General features: G+C 39.8%; 1 protein-coding gene across 6 annotated transcripts in view; it reads right to left on the bottom strand.

Annotated features, from left to right (window-relative positions):
- Positions 1-16,920, bottom strand: part of CFAP91 (cilia and flagella associated protein 91) — a 58,688-nt gene extending 41,768 nt beyond the window's left edge. For 4 of the 6 annotated variants that reach the window (XR_012090534.1, XR_012090535.1, XM_073009749.1 and 1 more), the window contains exons 1-6: positions 16,407-16,920; positions 12,737-12,813; positions 12,062-12,219; positions 10,919-11,002; positions 9,696-9,752; positions 3,905-4,086 (exon numbers count right to left, since the gene is read on the bottom strand). Coding sequence is in view for 4 of the 6 variants with exons in the window: in XM_073009749.1 (XP_072865850.1) it covers positions 3,905-4,086; positions 9,696-9,752; positions 10,919-11,002; positions 12,062-12,219; positions 12,737-12,813; positions 16,407-16,530 (682 nt within the window). In the remaining 2 variants the exon portion in view is untranslated. The remainder of the gene's footprint in view (positions 1-3,904; positions 4,087-9,695; positions 9,753-10,918; positions 11,003-12,061; positions 12,220-12,736; positions 12,814-16,406) is intronic. The other 2 variants (XM_073009748.1, XM_073009751.1) reach the window with 2 other exon arrangements.
- Between the last annotated feature and the right edge of the window lie 7,265 nt (positions 16,921-24,185).

Genomic DNA, 24,185 nt, shown 5'->3' with positions numbered 1-24,185 from the left:
GACCATTTCTTTTGCCTTTTAAAGGATCTGTATTATCAACTATTTATTTCAACTTTATTATTCATTTAACGTGTGAAGACTGAATAGGTTTAAAATGTAAAGCACTTGGATCAGTTTTTGGCACATCATAAGTACTCAGTTTTATCCCTGCAGTGCTTACAGTGTCATCCTTTTTCACTGTCGTTATTTTTCCTTTATCTTTATGTAAACTTTTTATGAATGTATAGCATACATAAACAAAAACAGATATCCCAGCTAATCGGCACCCAGATCAAGGAATAGAATATTACCAGAACACTGGAATGCCCATGATACTCCCTTCCCAGTCTCTACCTGCCCCAAGGATAGCCTACCATCCTCATTCCTAATGCGTTCATTTAGTTTTGATTGGTTTTAAGTTTTATGTAAATGAAATCACAGTGTAGGCACTCCTGTATCTTATTTTGTTCAGCATTATATATGCGATTATAGACACATCTACAATCTCCCTTGTAACCACATGCAGTTGTACTTCATTCTCATTATTATATAGCATTCCATTATGTGAATACACTATATTTTATTCATCCATTCTACGGTTGATGGACATTTGGGTTGTTTTCAGTTTGGAGTTATTATGAATAATGCTGCTGTGAGTTTTCTTGTGCATATCTTCTGGTGAACACACCTATGTATTTCCGTAAGTAGAATAATGTGCTTTTTTTTTTTTTTTTTTTTTTGGTATATAGTTAGGAGTGAAATTGCTGGAGTGTAGCTATGAACACGTTACATAAATAAATTTACTTAATCCTTACAATATCCTATGAGATAGATTTCTTCTTATGTATGAAAATGTCTTTATTTCACCTTCACTCGTCAATAATAGTTTGGCTGGTAAAATAATTCTAGGTTTGCAATCATTTTCCCACATCACGTTAAAAGCAATACTACAAAATATCAATCCTTTTTTTTTCCTTTGTAGGTAATCTGAGTTATCTTTCTAATAGTTTTTTCACTTTTTCTTTTTCTTTTATTAGGAGGTGTGAGTTTTTAAAGAATCATTCTGCTTGGTACTCAGTGGAATTTTTCAGTGTGAAGGCTAATGTCTTTCGTCAGTTCTGGGGACTTTTCAGCCACCGATTCTTGCATTGCTTCTCCACCATTTTCCCTGTACTGATGTCCTAGCACCCACAGCTCTTCCTTTTCTTTTATCTTATTTTACCACTATATGCTGCATTCTGGAATATGTGTCCATTCAATCTGTCATTTCACTAATTTGCTCTTCAGTTCTGTCTGTTCCACTGTTGAGTTCATTTTATTTCAAACATTATAGTTTTCCTCCCCCTTAATTCCAACTGGTTCTTTTTCATGACTCCCATTCTTGTTTTTAGTGTTGCTATTTCCCCCTTATCCTTTTGAGAATATAGAAGGCACTTCCCAAGTCCTTTTCAGATTGCTCTATTTTCTGTTCACTCAGAAATTTCTTCTCCCATTTCCTTTATTTGTTGTGGGCCACTCCTGGTGTCTCTGTTCCTTGTGTGCTTTGGGGTTTTTGGGTGGAGATCAGCTGCTGGCTTCTCTCATAAGCACCCTGGTCAGTAAGCAGCCTTGACCTGCGAGTGGCTACTACCTAACCTCATTCTTCAGAGCCCTGTTCATCACCACAAGGTGAGGAGTCCAAGGCCCCATGCCCACCTGGAGCTATTTCCAGGTGTAGAGGTCCTGGAAATCCTACAAATGGCCCGAGCCTGCTTCCAAAGTCTCCATGGGCCTCTTCACAGGATTCAGATTCCTGAGGGCATACTATATGCTGCTGTTTGTTCACCCTTAAAGCCCAAGGTGGGGCCAAACGGCAGCTGTTCGTAGGGATGTGTGAACATTGGGAAGAAGAGTGAGGTAATCACGGGCATGCATGACAGGCCCCTCAGATGTAGAGCAGAGCCAGGGTTGGGAGAGAAAGGGGCAGGCCACAGTAGGCTCTCGCCTCGCTGCCACATTACAGTATGGAATCCCAGGAGCCTAAGAATTCCAATTTAAACTTGTCCTTTTAACTTCTTATAAAGATGTTTGTGAAAAACACCAACATATTTTACTTAACAGTTCTTAGCTTGATTTATACTTTTAAAATATCTATACGCATGGTAGGTGGGCCTCCCTTAGAGTCCTGGGTCCCACACATGGTAGGAGTAGCCCTGGCTCATAGAGGCTTTTATTGACACTTTAACCTCAGTTCTGCTATGACAGTGCACCAGATTTTTTTTTTTTTTTTTTTTTTTTTTTTTTTTGCCTAGTGAAGCATTTCTGAGCCTCTGCCTGGCTCTTGTCCTCCTGCAGTTTAATGCCAAGACCTTATCATACCAAGAGGTAAAGTCCAAGGCCACAGGCAGGAATGCCTGACTCTGTTCTGTCTATTATCTTCATCAGGCAGGCACCAGGCTTCAGCTGCACCTGTGTGCAGGAGAAGGACGCTGGCCCTTCCAGTTCAGGCAGGTGACTTGGACCTGGTTCCCTGCCATGCACAGCTCCCACTTACCACCAAAGGTCCCCAGCTACTTCTTTATTTAGGAAAAAGTCTCCATTTCTACTTTACGAATATTTTCTTTCTTGCTTTTAAGTGTGTCTATATGTTTATTAATTTTTTCCCATACTTTTTATGCATTCAGAGCAGAAAGGGAAGGTTTCAGCATATTTTTAATTTGCCATCTAGGCCTGAAAGTAGAGCCTCTGCTTTAAAGTACAGGTTTTGGCCCAGGCACGGTGGCTCACACCTGTAATCCCAGCACTTTGGGAGGCCGAGGCGGGCAGATCACAAGGTCAGGAGATCGAGACCATCCTGGCTAACACAGTGAAACCCCGTCTCTACTAAAAATACAATAAAAAAATTAGCCAGGCACAGTGGCACGCACCTGTAGTCCTGGCTACTTGGGAGGCTAAGGCAGGAGAATCACTTGAAACCAGGAGGCGGAGGTTGCAGTGAGCCAAGATCACACCACTGCACTCCAGGCTGGGCAACAGAGTGACACTCCATCTCAAAAAAAAAAAAAAAAAAAAAAAAAAAAAAAAAAAAAATGGGTGTTGAGAATGCTTAATCTGGATTCATAAAGTGGGCTAGGAAACAAGTCAAAACTAGAGCCCAGATATGAACATTTTCTTTGCCTGGGATGCAGACTTGATCACAGCTATCTGTTACAATGCGGGGAAAAGCAATCTCATTTAAAAATCATTACTGTGTACCAACTGTCTCTGTGTCCTTGGAGGAATTAGTTAACCTCTCTGGTTCTCAGTTTCCCAGCTATTAATACAACTAAGTGAGTTAGACAAGCTAATTTCTAATAATTTCTAAAAATACTCTCACTTATTAATTATATAGGTTCACATAATACAGGCCTAGGCCAGATTTTATTGCATTCTAAGAGTTAATTTCTGAGCCTGAAAGATATTTAGCATTTCAGAGATAATATCAGGTCATCCAAATCATCTAATAAAGTATATAAGGGAGCTTTGGTAAATTAAGATATTTTGGCAAATTAAGATAATATTACATACATAGGAATGTGCATTCAGTATTTTACACTTTAAAAAAGCTTATGTGTAAAGAAACATGATTGCTCAATAAAAAGGAAGTGATTCACTAGGAGAGAGAAAAGAGAGGACATAGGTCACTAGTTAGCAAAGCAACTACAATATTAAGCTGAAATTCAGCTTCACAGATAGAGTACGATAAAACTACTTACAACAAAAAGATAGTATCTTTATTTGACCAGAAGTATCAGAAAAATTATGAGTCTATGAAGTTGCTGTACTGAGTAAGACACTTTATACAGCAACACTGTAAACCACAATTGCCTGTACATGGGCCATTTGAACAGCATGTGTGGTTATCAGCACTGTCATCTGCCAATAGTCAGGAGATTTACCAACTCACCCCAAGTAAGCGTAGCCAGGGTCAAGAGCTCAGGGATAGAGTCCTGACATACTACATATTCTGGAGAGTATGGATCTGTTTGAACGTCAGCATCCCGATAATCAGTCTGAGTGCCCACAGTCAACTTTGAAGGGATGGATAGGTGCTTAGTAGAAGTAGGAGGAAAAGTGTATGGTTCTGCCCTAAAAGGGAAAAATCGGTTTAAAAATTGAACCCTGTTATGATCACTTAAAATATTATATAATCAAGTGGAAACAAATCTTCGAAGCTTCATCAAGTCCATTCCTCCTTTAAATGTTGTCAGGTACAAAGTCATGAATCCATTATAACCAGGATTATGCCCCCAAATCTTGAGAGAATTGCCTTGTTATTCTCATCTCTGCCAAGAAACTGAGTGGGTCTAAGTACCATAGTTGACTCACAAAAGTGCCTATTTATATGTGTGTCACTGGGCAAGGTTGTAGAACAAAGCTATTCTAGAATGCTGTACAGCACTTCCGGACCTGTTCAGAATTATTGCATTCTCTGGTTTCTTTCTCCTGTGTTTCAGTCCGATACCCACTCTCTGTTTCTCTCCAGAAATACGGGAGCAGAGAAAAGAAAAGAGATGCTTTCTGCTGAAAGAAAGAAAGAGAAAAAGAAAAAGGAAGGAAGGGAGAAATGAAGGCAGGCAGGCAGGCAGGCAGACAGGCTCTATCTGGATAAATGATTCAATAATTAATGCTGGGATCACTTTGTTAATTAACATGTGGGAAAGTTACCTTGTCTCTTGCAGAAAAATTAATTCTAGATCTTTAAAAAATTAATGTAAAAATGAGACTGTACAAGTACTAACAGGAAACATAAGTCAATATTTATATCATCTTTGAGTGAAGGTCTTTTTAAGCCTGGCTTAAAAGCCAGAAGCTGTAAAAGGAGATGATCAATAGAATTGAGGGTAAGTTTCAACTTCTATGCCTCAAAATATCACAAACAAATTTAAAAGGTGGATGGCAAACTTAGAAAAAGGTTTTGGAACATATATGATAAAAAGTTTAAATAGCCTTTCTATATAAAAAGCCCTTGTAAATCAATTAGGCAGTTAAATATCCCATGGAAAAATGAGTAAAGGAGAATTCACAAAACAAAAAGTAAAATTTCTAACAAACACATGAGAAGATAATGAAGATAACTAGTAACCAAAGAAAAGTAAATTAAAATGGCAAGATACTATTTTATGCTATTTTATCACATAAGCAAAGATCTAAAAGATTGAAAGTACCTAGCATCAATTATGTTGTGAAGAAATAGTCCTTCTCATAAACTGTTGATGGAAATACAAATAGGTATTTGTATTTTTGTAACTGTTAACTGTAAATTGTAAACTGACAAGTTAAAATACCCTTTGATCCAGCATTTCTACTCCTAGGAATTTATTCTAGGAAATAATTGGACAGGTATACAAAGATATATATGAAAACATGTTCATAAAGTCTCATTTATAAGAGTGAAAAATTAGAAACTTAAATGATCACATCAATACAAGAATTCTTTAGAAAAATGATGCAGCCATAATAGAATTTATGCAGCTATTCAAAATAATAATGTAATCTATACCTGTGAGCATTCAAAAATGTCCATGATTCATTGTAAAGTAGAAAAAAACAACACTATTAAGTGGGTATGTATAGTATGATTCCATTTTTACATTTTAAAACTGAGTTTTTATGCATAGAAAAATACCTAGATGTATATACAATAATAGTAATTATTTCCAGATAGAATTATACAGATAATTTTTTTCATCTTTATACTTTTCTGAAACTTCTTTTTTAACATGTACATGCATTGCCTCTAGAATAAGAAAAAACCAATATAGCCACTTTGACTTAAAAGACATTTTTTTTCAAGTTGGTAAAAGCATTGGTTAAATTATATAAAAAACTAAAGATGAAGGCAAAAGCGAGATATTTCCATTTTGAAAAACAGAGGTAATGGTAAGAGCTTACATAAGAGCACAGCAAATACATACACCAAAGATCTTTAAAAAAAAAAAAAAAAAAGGTGGGGGGCAGGGCGCAGTGGCTTATGCCTGTAATCCCAGCACTTTGGGAGGCAAAGGCAGGTGAATCACGAGGTCAGGGGTTCGAGACCAACCTGGCCAACATGGTGAAACCTCGTCTCTACTAAAGAGTGTGGTGGCACATGCCCTGTAATTCCAGCTACTTGGGAGGCTGAGGCAGGAGAATCACTTGAACCTGGGAGGTGGAGGTTGCAGTGAGCTGAGATCACGCCACTGCACTCCAGCCTGCGCGACAGAGCAAGACTCCATCTCAAAAAAAAAAAAAAAAAAAAAAAAAAAAAAGCATTTCAAGCCAGTTAGAAAGAAACACCTGTTTGAAAGTTCAACCTGTGCTGGAGCAAATACTTTAGATAGTTTTTTTGTTTTGTTTGTTTCGTTTGTTTTTTGAGATGGAGTCTCGCTCTGTCACCCAGGCTAGAGTGCAGTGGTGCGATCTCAGCTCACTGCAACATCCGCCTCCCAAGTAGCTGGGATTGGAGGTGCCCATCACCTCACCCAGCTAATTTTTGTATTTTTAGTAGAGTCAGAGTCTCACCATGTTGGCCAGGCTGGTCTCAAACTCCTGACCTCAAGTGATCCTCCTGCCTCGGCCTTCCAAAGTGCTAGGATTACACGTGTGAGCCACTGTACCTGGGCTTTAGTTTTTAAAGCTGAACTGTAACTGCTATTGAAATCACTTTCCAGTAGTTGCTATAAATTTCTAACATGTAGATAATATATGGCTTATGTTTTCAGTAGAAATTATTCTACTATAAAATTCTAGTTGAGGAAATAACCTCAAATCAGCTTTATGTCATCCGAAGTTACATGAAGTTTTATTATATTAGTGCACCATTATCTTGAATCAAGAGAATAAAATAATTTTTTTTGTTTTTGTTTTTTTGTTTGTTTGTTTTTTGAGACGGAGTCTAGCTCTGTCCCCTAGGCTGGAGTGCAGTGGAGTGATCTTGGCTCACTGCAAGCTCCCCCTCCTGGGTTCACACCATTCTCCTGCCTCAGCCTCCTGAGTAGCTGGGACTATAGGCTCCTGCCACCACTCTTGGCTAGTTTTTTGTATTTTTAGTAGAGACGGGGTTTCACTGTGTTAGCCAGGATGGTCTCGATCTCCTGACCTCATGATCCACCCACTTCAGCCTCCCAAAGTGCTGAGATTAGAGGCATGAGCCGCCGCGCCCCGCCAAGAATAAATTTTTTTTTTCTCAAATTGAATAATTACACATTTGGACCATCTGATCAAATGTGCTTAGTTTATGGTAAGGCCTAATGAGCTCTTCTGATGAAGGTTTCTGTCTTCCTATCTTTCCAGGTGGGTCTGGGAATAGAACGTAAAAGAGGAAAGCTACTTTGAACTTTTCCAGTAACTTAATACATGGTTTCTTAACTAACTTCTTAATTTCTCCAACCTATTTTTTCCCCATTTCAGTTGGCTTTAGGGGAGAGTAAAATATGAGTAACAAAGAGCAATGATCCCTTTCCCACCTCCTCCCCAACCTCAAACAGGACCCAAACCCAGAAAGGTCCCACATCTGCTCCATGCTGGCCTGACCCCTGCTGTGTCCTGGCCCCTGTCCTCAGGCTCACCTGCTCTGGCTTTAGTACTCATATGACAGCCAGGGCTGCTCTATGTGTTCTATCCAGGCCCTTCCTCCTCCACCACTGCCCAGGAACCAGGAGCATGCGCTGTCTGCCATACCTACAGTCTTCTAGATTTTCTCTCCCAGCCCCAACAGAGCTGTACAGAGACGGGCTTCACAAACCTAGCAAATCCTGTTCTACTATGAGCTTCACTGAATGTTTTAAAAGTATTAACTTTTTATTATCTTTGAAAAGGTGCTTATGTAGAATCCAAAGGAAAGACTCCAACAGCTAGCCATGAGAAAGGTGTGGCTGGAGAAGGCCAGCTGGTCTCGAGACAGTTCCATCCCTGATAACACAAGGTGGCATTATACTCACTGCTCAGAAACTCAAACATACTGGAATTCCAGAGTTGACCTCACTCAGGAATACTGATTCATTCTTTAAAAAGTTCTAAGAGAGATAGAGAGTAGCTACAATGTCAAATGTCATAGTTTAACTGTTGGATGGAATCTTTATCCCTTGTGTCACGGTTATTTAGGAAGGAGTCGGAGAGGTCATGGTGTTCATCACTGTAGGCCTCTGAACTCCCTTGAATTAGTTTAACAACTTTTAGACTGAGGCACTTATGACCTCCAAAGCAGGTAATCTAGTGAGCCTGATTTTAAAGAATTACCAGAAGGATCTTTAGGGATCTACATAGCTCATAGCTCCCCTTTTGCTCATACAAAACATTTCATAGAATGTAAGTCTACAGCTATCTCTGGATAAACTGGTACCCCAGGAAGTTGCTGTCTGGGGAGAGCAGGGAATCTGTACTCCATCTCTATAAAGAGCCAAAGGCATCCACACAGTCTTAAAAAAAAGTCAAGGGTGAAGTAGAATCATAACTCGCATTTATCTTGAGGATTACAGACATTTAATAACATGTGTCCTATTCATATGATGATATATATTATTAGGAATAACTATATTCTTTAAATGCACCCTTGAAAACCCAGCCCTGAATAAATTTGTATTCAGAAATATGAGACCTTAAAAAAGGTTTCTATTCCTAATAATTTCATGAATACCTTGGACTTTTTTCTCTTATAGAAATATCAAATTTTATTAATGGAGGAAAGAGTGTAGCAAAAATTAGATTTTTAAAAGGAATACTCTACCCAGTCTGCTGCCTTGTCCTGAAACTAGAGATGAGAAATACACATTTGTCTCAGATTCAGCCCTTGTCCCTTACCTCCCTCTTACCTTGGTTCACGCTGTTGTGGGGCAAAAACCATGTTTTATTTATCTTTGTATACCATGTTTTCTGTGTAGATTAGATGGTTATTAAGTTATAAAATTCTAGCATTCAAAAAATATTACGTGACTGATTTGTTCATTTGATGAAATGTTGAAGAACTGTCATCAAATAAGTGTTTCAGAGAAGCAAAAGAAGATATTTAAAGCACTTTTCAACTTTTTTAAACCACAACTGCTACAATTTGAATATGTGGCTGTGTCTTCTCCAAAATTCACGTTCAAACTTAGTACCCACTGTGGTGGTATTAAGAGGTGAGGCCTTTGGGGAAAGTGATTAAGTCATGAGGACTCCATCCTCATCAATGGATTAGTGCCTTATAAAAGGACTGGAGAGAACTAGCATAGGTCCTTTTTGCCCTTCTGCTATGTGAAGACACAGCATTTGCTGCTTCTGCCATGTGAAGACACAGCAAGAAGGCCCTCACCGACACTGACTGCCAGCCCCTTGCTCTTGGACTGTCCAGCCTTCAGAATTCAAGAAATAAATGCATTTTATTTATATCACTAAGTCTGTTAATTTGTTATAGCAGCACAAACGGACAACTAACAGTAAGAAATATATTTTATATCATAATCCGTCATATACATATAAACATATGCATATATTTTTCTGAAACAAAAGTTATAAACAAAAACCAACTTACCCTCCATATACCTGATGCTTTGGTTATTTTCTATTCTGTTTCATGTTTTAAAATGCTGCTCATGACCCACTAGAAGATTTCATACCCTTCCAATGCTTTGTGATCCACAATTTCAAAAATACTGATTTAGAGAACTATCTTCTGAGAGAAAATATGGAAGCAAACAATAAATAAACAGAAAAAGAGTTTTAAAATAATGGTTACTTACTTGGATATGGCATAAACGACATTGAATGGCATCTGCTGAAAAAATGGAAGAAAAGGCCTGGGAGGAAAAGGAAAACATAAATGTGTGGGACTTTTGCAATGAATATACTCTAAGCTCTCTTCCAGCTCTAATATTTGTCCCTTAAAAATCAGTGAGCTTAAATATCCCATATATCCCATATATCAGTGCTATTTCTGGATATACAAAATCACTGAGGGGTGGGGAGATTCTTCTCTAAAATGCAGATTCCCAGGTCTGCCCCATGATATTCAGTACATACAGGGTAGAGCCAATGAATGTGCATTCTTAATAAACACTCCAGTATTTTCTCTTCAGATAGTAAACAAGTCACAATTGGAGAAGCCACCCTTTAAGCCCTGTACTTGGGCTTCAGCTGGCCATTAGTTCCCAGCAACTTCTCAAGTTCCTGAGACATTCTGAAATTCACAATGATTTAATCTAAAGTCTCCCCCTAAAAGTTAAGAATTGTACAGTTAACTGTATAGAATTGTATAGTTAACAATTAAAAATTTAACACTGCTCTGAGAAAGTTAGCATAACAAAATTTCCATAAGGAGGTTGCTCATAAATAATAATGTAGATTAGAAATTTACTTTCTCAAGGAAGCTTAAGCAGATGTAGTATCAAGACTATTTTTTCTAACTCCATTAAGATGCATAAGGAAATCCCCATCTAATTTTAATTTGATTTGAGTATATGGTTATTACATGAGCATAAATCACAAATGAAATAAAACTAACCTTTTGGCCATGTTGGTTTGAGCAAGATTCACACAAAGAGAACAAACGTTATCCCTTTGAACACAAGTTTCCCCTTCACCATGACTTCATGGTATCTCCACTGTGTCTCATTCATTTGATGACTTCATTTAAAATGTTTTCAAATACATATTCTTAGTTGCAATCAGTATCTCTCAAGTCAGGCAGGCTTAGTTTGAACCCCAGATCTACCCCTTGCTAGCTTATATGACCTGAAGCAATCTATTTATCACCTCTCAGTCTCAGCTTCATTACTGGTAAAACAGGGATCATATATATCTTATCCTACATTTCTGTTGAAAAGATTAGATCATATGCATGTAAAGCACTTAAAATAGAGTCTGACACATTGTATGCACTGAAAAATGACAACTGTTATTAGTATCATAAAGAGGTTCTCTAATAATATTAGAGCTCAAATACTCATTAGTAATTACATTCTACCTTTCAAAGTATTTATAGCGATTCTTTCCAGTAACTTCAGGATCTTCATAAACTTCTCTAGGCATCTGAAAAGAAGTGTCTGTTCTAAAATGAAGCAAGAAAACATTATTCAAGTCTAAAATATTTCCACATATAATTTCTACTTAATATTTCTATCTGTATAGAGTAGGAGTTACACAGAGTATCTCATACTGAGAGTAAAGTCTTCCATAACCTGCATTTGACTGTCATACAACTTAGAGTATATATGATTCTTCCCCTGCCCTGAGCCAGGAGACCAGGACCTAGTCAGACGGAGTAAGAGTTGAGAAAAGAGTAGATTTATGAAATCCTACATACAAAAATGCCCAATTTTAATTAAAAGCACACAAGAATAACAAAATACTAAAAGACAATTTTTTATTTATTTTATTTTTTTTGAGACAGAGTCTCGCTCTGTCACCCAGGCTGGAGTGCAGTGGCGCAATCTTGGCTCTCTACAAGTTCCACCTCCCGGGTTCACGCCATTCTCCTGCCTCAGCCTCCTGAGTAGCTGGTACTACAGGTGCCTGCCACCACACCCCACTAATTTTTTGTATTTTTGGTAGAGACGGGGTTTCACTGTGTTAGCCAGGATGGTCTCGATCTCCTGACCTCATGATCCACCCGCCTTGGCCTCCCAAAGTGCTGGGATTACACGCATGAGCCACCGTGCCTGGCCAAAAGACAATTTTTCTATGTCCAGGCTAAAAGACTTTATACTTTTAAATTTACTAAATGTGAACTTGTAAGTAATTAAAATAATAAATAATTCGACTTATCCTTGAAGGTGCTTTGGCCGCAAGTTCCAAAAAATATTTTAGATATTAGCAGAAAAGGGCACTTCCAGTTGCTAAGTTGGATCCAAGCAACAACAAACTCAGTCATCCCTACCTTTGGTGGAGAGTTGTCATTATATATATATAGATATATATAGATATATATTATGGAAAATATATATATAATACATATAATCAGGCTTGTTTGGTCAAAAGAGGTTTAAAAAGAAAATTTGGTCTAGGTATAACACCACGACTGAACATTTTAAAACCAAACATGGTAAATGAATTTAAAAAAATGTTTGTAATGCATTTATTTTAGGCCCTGGAGCCACCCAACACTTACATGGCAAGCTGCCGGAGGGCTTCTCTGTGTTTCTCCTCATGTCCCTTCCATTCCCGACTGATAAACGGTGGGACAGGATCTGACTTGCTCCAATATAGAGAATATCTTGGATAATGGATCAGGTTACTGAACATGGTTTTAAACCTGGGAACTTTTCTCTAATGTTAGGGAAGGGAGGCAAAGGACAAAATTATACCATCAGCTTTTCTAAAGTATTTTAATTACATTGTAGATTTTTTTTAAAAAGATACAAAACAATGTATATAGTATATGAAGAGGGGTTATTGCTATATACATAGAATATCTTTAAATGGATGCCCAAGAAACTGATGACAATGGCTGTTTATGTGGAGGGGGTGAGGGTAGGGCTAGAATTTATTTCATACTGTATACGCTTCTGTACTACTTGAATTCTTTTAACATGGGCATATATTATTATATTTATCCCATTGAAATAAATTAGCTTATGGGTTCTCTATTCATTATTAGTGACTTAATCCTCGCAACGAGTCACAAGTATTAAGATGCTTTGCCCCCCAGTAATCTTGACAAAGTAATTTCTGTGGAACCTAAAATCCAGTGAAGATTTGGTGATTAGTCAATCTGATCAATGCAGTTAGGCAAACTAGATGGTTCAGGTTCATTAGGTCGCCTTGGTTGATGCATTAGACATACCAGTCTGCTGCGAATCAGGGTGGCCTGGATATTTGCCTGTGTGTGGTCTTTCTCACTTGACACAATAAACAATGGATCTGCAAAATAAACAATCAAGTAGCATAACAAATAGAACATATCTACCCCTAGGCTGAGAATAATGGCAAAGCAATGTAATCTCTTAATTGGAAAACAAATTTAAAAGTTTAAGTATTGCCTGACTCAGCAGCAGCTCATGCTCTGTTGTGCATGTGGCCCTGTTACTCTACCACTTCTACCAGTAACAGTTGTCAAGATTATTTTCTTTTCTGAGTATTCCAAGTCAGCATATGGAAGTGGAACGCATAAAGAAAGTCTAGCATGTTTTCAAGTACTACACCCTAAACATACTTTATAATCTCTCCTACGAACAAAACTCCTTCTGAGCCTGGGTAGCCCAAAAAATTCTTTAAGGGAAAGACCTTGTATATATGCACTATGCCAATTTGCAAGGGAAAGAAGCAATACATTTATACTATCTCCCATCTTTGATGCACTAGAAAGATGCAAACCACATGATATCTCAGAACTGGTGAACATGATTTAAAAAAATCAGCTATCTTCAGAATTCACCCCTTAAGTTTGTAAGTTTGCTGATGATGGGACCATTATTTTTACAAAGTCCAACAGAATATTGCCCTGCTATTATAAGTATCTGTTTATCAGGTATATCTTTAAAGTGATGAAGAGTATTCATGATTGACTATACTGTACTGCCCTTTAAAATCAACTGATTTGCCATTAAATTAACAAGCAGCCTTCAGATATACTTGATTTCCCAAGTAGACTTGTCTCTGGGGAGGCAAATACCCTGACCAGCTAGTCTAGATAACATGGTAACACGTATTTCTCCATAGAAATTAATAAACTGGGAATTGTGATTTAGAAATGTCTCTTTTGAATTTGGATAATGTGTGTTAATTCCTAAAACCTAATAATTCATCAGTTACCCAACAAATATGATTTACTGAATGCAGACATTGGATATTCCCACCAAGGCTGAAAAGCTGCAAGAGGCTCAGGTTCTTTTTGCTCCTTCATTCAACACATGTTTATTGACTGGCTGCTCTATCTAGGTGCTTAGAATACATCAACAAAACGACAAAAATCTTTGACTTCGTACGAGAGAGACAGACAATAAACAACAAACATAATAAACTAGCAAATTACACATTAGAATTTGAGGGCTGTTATTTTTTAAAAAGAAGAAATTGGGTAAGGGAGACTGGGTTGCAATTTTAACTAGGGTGGTCAGGACAGGCCCTTGAGAAGGTGGCATGTATAGAGACTTGAAGGTAAGGGAGTTAGCTAGTTAGATATCTGAAGAATATTTTAGGATGGGAGCATGCCTGATACCTCTGAAGAACAGCAAAGTCCCTAGGATGGGAACATGCCTGATACATCTGAAGAATAGCAAAGAAATCAGGACAAATGAGGCAGAATGAAGGAGGGAAAAGAGAGCAGATAAGAGGCCAGATAAGCAACTAGGGAACTAATCACATAGGGCTTTGTAGGGAAGGGTAAAAGAGCCTGGAAAGGAGTTCATCTTTGCACCACCACAGTTCTGTCAAGGTGGAAACCTGGCCCAAGGCCAGTCAATTCATTGGCCAGCCAACAACCAATCTTAAATTTCTAACTTAAATTTTCAGCTACAGTACACAAAGATGCTATACAATTGGTGGTGAGCTTTAGGGCTAACTAGTCAAGAAGCAGGCCACCCTAGTCCCTATCATAGTAAGAGAAATCCATACACAAGAGGCTTTCTGTCAGATGGAAGAAGTAAGCAAGCATAGTGATGTCTTGCTTAATGATGGGGATACGTTCTTAGAAACGGGTCATGAGGTGAGCTTACCATTGTGTAAATATCGGAGGGTGTTTAACATAAACCTAGATGGTATAGCCTACTCCACACCTAGGCTATGTAGCATAGCCTATTGCTCCTAGGCTACAAACCCATACAGCATGTTATTGTACTGAATACTGTAGACAACTGTAACACAATGGTATTTGTATATCTAAACAGAAAAAGTGATGCATTGTGCTACAATGTTATGACAGCTACAACGTCACTAGGTATTTGGAGTTTTTCAACTTCATTATAATCTTATGGGACCATCCTTATACGTGTAGTCCACTGTGGACCAAAATATCATTACTTGGGGCTTGACTATACATAGAAAGAAGGCTAGAGTTGCCAGATAAAATACAGGATGTCCAGTTAAATTTATATTCAGATAGGCAATGAATAATTTTTTAGTATAAATATGTTCCAAAATATTGCACAGGACAAAAATTTATACTAAAATATTATTCGTTACCTGAAATTCAAGCTTAACTGTGCATCTTGTATTTTTATTTGCTAAATGTGGCAACCCTAACATGGTGAAAGGTCATAAGGTCAAAGAAAGAAAGCAGGAGAGCACAGCATCTTAGTTCTGATCTTCCCCGTCCAGGTTCTCATCTGCCATGGCTATACTTCGCTTCCTGTCCATGAATACTGGCGAGATTGTCTGTTTTATAACAACACAAACTTTAATTTGATCTACTCTGAGTGAATTTCTGTTCTTAGCAAGGCACATGGAAACATTTAGCAATTCCTCTGCAAAAGAGACACTTATGCATCAAAGAAACAACCAGTTTAATAAATACCTTGGGGAGATGTTTGTCCTCCTTCTCAAATTACCCGTGAAAAAAACATGGTGATGTGTTTACAGGAGCTAACTTGATTTATTTCACAAAACCAAGAGTAAATACAGAAAACCACTGGCCAGAATATGTCAGCAATCACTACACAGCCTCCATCTAGGAATGTGTACTCTAGAGATTCCCACACAAAGGAGACCCTGGGATTCCCAGAGGCAACACCACATTGCTGAAAGCAATGCAAGGTTCAGGTGAAAAACCTGGGACTGCAGAGGGCAAAATTGGAAAAAAAAAAAAAAGCATGCTTAGCTGGTTACAATTCTTGCCACAGCAAATTCAATAAACATTTATTAATTGAAGCGCCTAGTACATGTATCAGCACTAGAATAGGTGCTCAGAAGGCTACAAAAATATACAGAACAGGAACCTAAGGAACTCAAGGAGCATGGAGAGAGAGAAAACACAAAACGGACAAGCAAGCCGTTAAAATAAACTGGGCCTTTATTGGCCCAAGAGGAGCCAGCGGACCTAGTCTATAAACAATGCTTTGACGCAGAAGTTGAAAACAAAAACAAAAACAAAGCCTAAAAGCAAGCATGAGATAAACTGGCACTTCTTTTCGCCCAACTTGTATTTGCCCAGAGAGTAGGAGACAAAAGATTATTTTCGTAGGGCATTTTATGCAGGAACGTTGAGTGAATCTCCGAGTCTACAAATCGTTGCATACTTTTCTGGGTACCAAAATGCCCGGAACAGGTATCAGGAAGATCGCCCCTTGAAGCGGAGCGCACCCGCGCCTTTCGATGCACGCGAACCCCCGACCCCACCCTGAGTGCGGGCACCTGGAGGGCTCGGAGCTGCCCCCACCCGACCAGGGACAACCGCGGGCAAGAGGTCAGTCCAGAGGGTCGTCTTTCGTTCGCCATGCCCCTGGCCAGGTCCCACCATCTGGGAGCCCACCTGGCCCAGGAGTGGACGGACGCGGAGGAAGGTCTGCGACTGTCCTTACCGTACAGAAAATCATACGCTCGATTGGAGGAGATGTGGCTCCCAGCCCGCGACCTCTCCCGGTACCGAGTTTGAGACACCTGAGGCTGGGCCTGGGGCTCCTGGATGGTTACTGCGTGGCTCATGGTACCGCCTCTTTCCTCGGGCCAGCAGGGGACCAGCTGGTCTGGCTTGGCTGCTGCGTGCACGTCGCTATGGTAACCGCGCCGGCGCTAGGGGATAAGGGGCGGGGCCGGGAGGAGGGAGGAGGCCGCGGGGCGGGGCCGAAGAGGAGTGGAGAAAAGTGAAAGCAGGAGTGGCCGGGCAAGAGTCGGGAGGGGAGTGGAGGGGAAGATGAGACGAGAGGGGAGAGGCAGGGTGAAGGAGGAAAAGGCTCGCTTCCCTCTATACTCCAGAGACAGTGGGGAGGCTGGGAGAAAGCTACTCTTAAGTCATTGATTTGCCAGTTACACCTCGTAGCCTCTCGGAAATCCCTGAGAAATCTCAGAACCTTCTAGAATAATTGGGTGCTTCCCCGCCCCGTTTCCCCAGCCCTTTTCCAGGGGACTTGTCCCGAGAGCTGCGGAGTTCAGTCAGGTTCCTAAATGTTGCTCCTTAGCACGCTGTGAACTTTGCCCCACACTCGTGAGCATCAGTGTTTAGGGTGGGTTAGGTAATCAGTAACTGTTGATCTGAGACTGCTGACCCTTTCTGAGTCCTGGGCATTAGATAACAGAAGATGATGTGGGGTAAGCACCGGCTCTGCTTTTAAAAAGTATTTATAATGGAAAATTTTAAACATTAACATAAGTGATTCTACTTTTAATAACAAACCCTCAAGTAATCCATCCCTCAGAATCAACATTTAGCAACATTTTGCCAATGAAGTTTCAGTTTCCTTCCCCTCTTTTTTAAAGAAATCCTAGACATAATATTATTTTACCCTTAAATTAGTCTGCATCTCAAACTGATACAGATTTTTAAAATTTAACTACTGCTATCATATCTAACAAAATTAACAATAATTCCTTAGTACTATAAATATTCCAATTTTCCTGTTTGAGTCCAAATTGTCTTTTATAGTTGGTTTGTTCTAGTCAAGATCCAAAAAAAAAAAAAAAAAAAAAAAGTCCACATGTTGCATTTTGGTGTGTCTCTTATCCTAGAGCAGTGAATTTCTAATACTTTCAATAATTCTCTATTTATTACCAGAGGTTCTTCTATAAAAGGAACTTTTTCATACCAACTCATTGGTTATCCTGAGATAACCAGGATAACCCCATAGAGGAAAGACTGGGTAAATGCTGAATTCGTTCTCTTTAATTATGAAATTTGAGAGACATGAGTTGGTGCCCTACCAAACTCCAGAGTTAACCACAAAGTTTTTATTTGTTTGATATCATTATGAATGCATGCATTTTTTACAGATCTGATGTTTCAATCCATTATGATCATTATTATTTATTATACTCACATTATTAAAGCTAATGGCATGCCTTAGAGTTGGCTTCTTTGTCCTTTAATGTTGAGATGAGAAGTCTTCCGATCAAAGATTTTTCTTGATCGAAGGGTTCATGGTCTCACGGGCTTCAAGGAATGAAGCTGTGGTCCGCAGCTGCGAGTGTTACAGCTTTACTAGAGAAATGCGTGGACCCAAAGAGTATGCCATGGCAAGATTTGTTAAAACCAAAGCAAAAGTTAAGGGAAAGTGAAAGTAAAGCTTCCACGTGGTGGAAGGGGACCCCGAAGGGTTGCCGTTTCTGACTTGGGTGTCTTACGTTTATATCCCTTATGACTCCTCCCCTTTACCTTTTTCTGTCCTGTAGGATTAGCTTATTTTCTATCCGCTTGTGGGTTTGTAGCAGGAGGAGCCGCAGATAAGAACCACTCAGACACCGAGTTGTGGAAGGAAAGGGCTTTGTTCAGCTGGGAGCATCCGCGAACTCACGTCTCCAAAAACCGAGCTCCCAGAGTGAGCAATTCCTGTCCCTTTTAAGGGCTTACAACTCTAAGAGGGTCCACGTGAGAGGGTTGTCATAGATTGAGCAAGCAGTGGGTACATGACTGGGAGCTGCATGCACTGGTAATCAGAATGGAACATAATAGGACAGGGATTTTCACACTGCTTTTCCATACAATGCCTGGAATCTATAGATAACATAACCTGTTAGGTCAGGGGTCGATCTTTAACTGCCAGGCCCAGGGCACGGTGCTGGGCTGTCTGCCTGTGGATTTCATTTCTGCCTTTTAGTTTTTAATTCTTCTTTCCTTGGAGGCAGAAATTGGGCATAAGACAATATGAGGGGTGGTCTCCTCCCTTAGGTTGGTGGGCCTGGTTGGTTAAAAACATCAGGCTGCAGCTAGAGCTTAAACTCCCTATATGATTGGTTGAAGTTTCAATCCCTTAATTTGCAGCTGGGACTCACTTCGGCTTAGTGGAAAGTCCCCTTTGATTGATTGAAGTTTCAATCCCTTAGCTTGCAGCTATGACTGATTTTGGCTTAGGGGAAAGTCCTGTAGGGAAGTTCCTATTGAACTAGGAAGTCCAGCCAGCTTAGCCACTTAGTCCCTCGATGTGATCCACAGACACTTCCTGAATATGCTTCCTGGCCTACGACTCTTTCTGCATATACTCCTGGTTTTAACTTATTGTCTCTACTTCTAAATTTCTTGGGGTTTTTGAAAACCAGCTATGTCCTAGGTCTGTCTGTGTACTTTCTTGTAAAATTCAGTTTTAGCAAAGAACCATGCTAAGTCAGTTTGGCAAGAATCCCCCATCCTAGATATCTGACTGGAGTCCTCATCCTTTGCTTTTGCTTTTCACCCCCAGGTGAAGTCTGATTACCCTGGCTGTCTTCAGCAAGAATCCTTTGAGATGAGTTTAACCAGAATTCTCTTTACCTCTGATATTTCCTCTTAGTAATTTTTCATCCACTGACCCCTACCCTGCTCTTTGCTATAAATTGCTACTTGCTTATGCTATATTCGGAGTTGAACCCAATCTCTCACCCAACTACAAGACCCTGTTGCAGTAATTCCTATATCTATTGCAGTGGTCTTGAATGCAGTCTGCCTGTCCATGCCTTAACAAGATCATTGAATAATTTTTTCTTTAACACCCCTCAACTAATTTAGGTACATTTCAAGACTCACCTCTAACTTTGCCACTGCTATGCAGTTTCCTCATATCTCTCAAATACAGTGAGATATCATCCTTCCAATGCTGTAGTAGTACCAATAGCATTGACCACCTTTTATTAGTAATTAGTAATTGCTCGCAACTCTGCTTCCCACAACTTTGAGTTCACTGAGGGCACAGCCCTTCACCTGGTCATTTTTGTATCCCTGAAGTATCTGGTACATGAAAGGTTAATGAAATGATTACTAAATCCATCCCTTTGTTAAATAAATTTACTGAATGTCTACTATATAATAGATGTTAAAGATTTTGAGATAATTTGTACAGCCCACTGGATGATAGAGAAAGCTGACACAGAAGCAAAGTACAATATAATAGTGGTATAGTACTTTTCCATCTGGGGTACAGCTACATTCTCAGAGCCTCCCACTTTTCATTTCTTCTTCTCAATGTTCCTTACTCCCACCTCCTTATCTTCTCACAGCTAGCTCCTCAACATATAACATCAGCTAAAATGTTCTCTCATTACTGGAAAGGGGTCCGGATCCAGACCCCAAGAGAATATTCTTGGATCTCATGCAAGACAGGATTCAGGGTGAGTCCATAGAGTAAAGTGAAAACAAGTTTATTAAGAATGTAAAGGAATAAAACAATGGCTATTCCACAGACAGAGCACCCCCGAGGGCTGCTGATTGCCCATTTTTATGGTTATTTCTTGATGATATGCTAAACAAGGTGTGGATTATCCATGCCTTCTCTTTTAGACCATATAGAGTAACTTCCTGACATATAGAGTAACTTCCTGACATGTAAACTGGCATGCTACTGGTGGGAATGTAGCAGTGAGGATGACCAGAGGTCACTCTCATGGCCATCTTGGTTTTGGTGGGTTTTAGCTGACTTCTTTGCTGCAATCTGTTTTATCAGCAAGGTCTTTATGACCTGCATCTTGTGCTGACCTCCTGTCTCATACTGTGACTTAGAATACCTAACCATCTGGAAATGTAGCCCAGTAGGTCTCAGCCTTATTTTATCCAGCCCCTACTCAAAATGGAGTTGCCCAGGTTCAAACGCCTCTGGTAGTCTCATCAGAAAGACTTTTCCTCAATCAGGCATGGTGGTTCACACCTGTAATCCCAGCACTTTGGGAGGCCGAGGCAGGCAGATCACCTGAGGTCAGGATTTCAAGACCAGCCTGGCCAACATGGTGAAACCCCATCTCTACTAAAAATACAAAAAAATTAGCCAGGCGTGGTGGTGGGTGCCTGTAATCCCAGCTACTCAGGAGGCTGAGGCAGGAGAATTGCTTGAACCTGCAAGGCGGAGGTTGCAGTGAGCTGAGATGGCACCACTGCACTCCAGCCTGGGCAACAAGAGCAAGACTCTGTCTCAAAAAAAAAAAAAAAAAAAGAAGAAGAAGAAAGACTTTTCCTCATTCTATCAGATAAACGATCTAAGGTAGTCAACAGCCAGCAGCCTCCATAAACACATCCGAAGACACTATTACCTTGATTTTTTTACAGCACTGAAATTTTACTGATTTGCTCATGTATTATATCTCCTCCCACTAGAATGTAAGCTCTGTGAGACCAGAGACCTCAAATGTCCTGTTCACCCTGAATTCATCCATATCTCTTAGGCCAGTAAAACCACCTTTGCAAAAATTGTAACAGAAAATTATGACAGTGAGAAAAATCTGACATGGCTGAGTCCATCTTGACTCCAGCCTCACAGGTTGGCTGTCTTTGCTCATTCCGGGGCCTGAGCCAGGCTAACTTCAGGAGAAATTTAGTGTATAGTTTTTTTTGTTTGTTTTTTGTTTTTGTTTTTGAGATGGAGTCTCGTTCTGTTGCCCAGGCTGGAGTGCAGTGGCACAATCTTGGCTCACTGCAACCTCCACCTCCTGGATTCAAGCGATTCTCCTGCCTCAGCATCCCGAGTAGCTGGGATTACAGGAGCCTGCCACCATGCCCAGCTAATTTTTTTGTATTTTTTAGTAGAGACAGGGTTTAGCCACGTTGGTCAGGCTAGTCTTGAACTCCTGACGTCAGGTGATCCACCTGCCTAGACCTCCCAAAGTGCTGGGATTACGGGCATGAGCCACAGCGCCCAGCCTTGTTTATAGTTTAAATGATAATAGCCCCTCCCAAAAACTAAACTATTTTTATAAAATGAGTGAAAGGCCACAAAGTTAGGATGAGAAGGGCCTGAGTGATACATAATTACCATTTTTTTCTGAGGTCATAAGATTTGCAACTTCCCCAATTACTCTTGAAGATAACATCACTATTGCAGAACCTAAGATTGACCTTTTGAACTATCTTTTTAGGCCTTTGCATTTCTGACAACCAGATGGCCCCACCTGGACCTGCCAATGAGTCCTGTGGCCCTCCGCCTAGGAACTGACTCAGCCCAAGAGGACAGTATTGATTCCCTATGATTTCATCTCCAACTCAACCAATTAGCATGCCATACCCCCTACTCTACCCCCTTGCCCTAGTAGTAGCAAAATGTAACTACTATGTAACTGGTAGTTACGTAGTACTAGCAGTAGTATCAGCAGTATTAGTACTATGTACTACTAGTACATACTATTAGTTACTATGTAACTATGTAACTATTACATAGTAACATTTACTACTACATTACATAGTAGTTACATTTAGCTTCTAAATGCTATACATCAGCTTTTGGTACTTTTGGAAAACATAACAGTTCAATCAGAAAAAACAAATGTTATTAGAAAATAAAATTTCCAGTTTAAGCTGGCTCATTAGGTGAAATTTTAAATTTACAGGTTAGAGTGTGTGTGTGTGTGTGTGTGTGTATACATATATATATATGTATAGCATTTAGGCCAGGTATGGTTGCTTATGCCTGTAATCCCAGCACTTTGGGAGGCTGAGGCAAGAGGATCACCTGAAGCCAGGAGTTTGAGACCATGCTGGGCAACATAGCGAGATCCACTCTCTGCAACAACAAAAGCAACAAAATTAGCTGGGTGTGGTGTCATGTGCCTGTAGTCCAAGCTACTCAGGTGGCTGAGGTGGGAGGATAGCTTGAGCCCAGGAGTTTGAGGCTGCAGTGAGCATTTGATTTTGATCAGTGTTTTGCAATTTATTGGAGTTTGTTCTGAATTTTGGTTGATGGGTTCACAGCTATAGAAATGAAGAAATTCTTCCCAACCAGTAGCTAAAGACAAAAATAACACAGGTTTGGTCTCATTTATTTTAGATAGTTCACCAACTTTTATTCGTTTATGTGTATGTTCACACAGTCTCTTATTAGCTTTTAATCTTTTATCAATAACAAATATGTAGAGAGATGAATCTCCAAGCAAAAAAGGGTTTATTTTGGAATAAACAAAGAAATAGGGTTGCAATCTGGTACACATGCACAGACCAGGGTGGTCTCTGATATGTGGTAGAACAAAAAAAATGGTTGAGGTTTTATCAGGAAAGGAGAAAGACTATGCGGGTTGTTATGAAAGAAAGCTCTTTGGTGCTTGCAACATGTTTTTGCAGGAGCTGGTGAGCTCTGATTGGTCAGTGGCCACAATTCCTAAGTAAAACTAGTTTTAAAGTCATGGTGGCTGTTTCCTTGTAAAACTAGTTTTAAAACTCTAACAGCTGTTTCATTGAAGTGGGCTTGCTGGACAGTTTCTGGAGCAGGCTTTTGAGACCTGAGTTTTGTTTTCATTTTTGTTTTTTCTCTATGTACCCCCGCCCCCTAAATTTTAGCTGGGTATGACAGGAATGACTCTATTTAGATAATCAACTCTCACATTCTGCTCCCGCCGCACCCCCCCTTCTTTTTTTTTTTTTTTTTTTTTTGAGACGGAGTCTTGTCCTGTTGACCAGTCTGGAGGGCAATGGCCCCATCTCGGCACACTAGAACCTCTGCCTTCCAGCCTCAATCAATTCTTGTGCCTCGGCCTCCTGAGTAGCTGGGATTACAGGCAAGTGCAACCACTTCAGGCTAATTTTTGTATTTTTAGTAGAGACAAGGTTTCAGCTGTTGGCCATTCTGGTATGAAACTCCTGACCTCAAATGATGCACCCGCCTCAGCCTCCCAAAGTGCTGGGATTACAGGCGTGAGCCACCGCACCCATATTTCCCTTTTTTAACTAAGATCTTTCTCTGAAAGCATCACTGGTCAACTATCCTTGAAGTTAGACTTGATCATCCCTCAGTGCCAGGATGTGCTCGTCCTAGTTGTTCTGACCCCACAGTAGAGGGAAAATGTGAGTCAATAGGAGTCAACATTAGAGGCCCAAGCCACATTTGTACAACAAAGAGGCCAGAAGGAAAGACCCTTACAGGGTAGGTCTACTTGGGATTCAGCATTGGATTCCATCTTATTAGTTACACAGGCATTAGCAATCGTCTGGAAGCACTGGACTACCATTTTCCTATTGGGAAAGCAGGCTTTGCAAAGATTAGACAGGCAACAAAAATGTAACTTAACTATCATAATGTCAAGAATAAGCAGCAATAGTATCATGAATTCAGTTTGAAAAATAGCTCTAAACCATGAATCTTATTTTGAAGGTAAGCCACTAAACAGATTGAAAAGTCCAAATGCATTGGGTGGAAGTTTCTGGAGCCAGGTGGCATGTTCCTTTATCTTTCATAATTGTGTTTTCTACTCCCATGTGTAGC

This window comes from Chlorocebus sabaeus, chromosome 22 (genome assembly GCF_047675955.1).
Source record: "Chlorocebus sabaeus isolate Y175 chromosome 22, mChlSab1.0.hap1, whole genome shotgun sequence".
Taxonomy (NCBI): Eukaryota; Metazoa; Chordata; class Mammalia; order Primates; family Cercopithecidae; genus Chlorocebus; species Chlorocebus sabaeus.
Note: the sequence above shows the minus strand (reverse complement) of the source record. Positions and strands in the feature narration are given on the sequence as shown.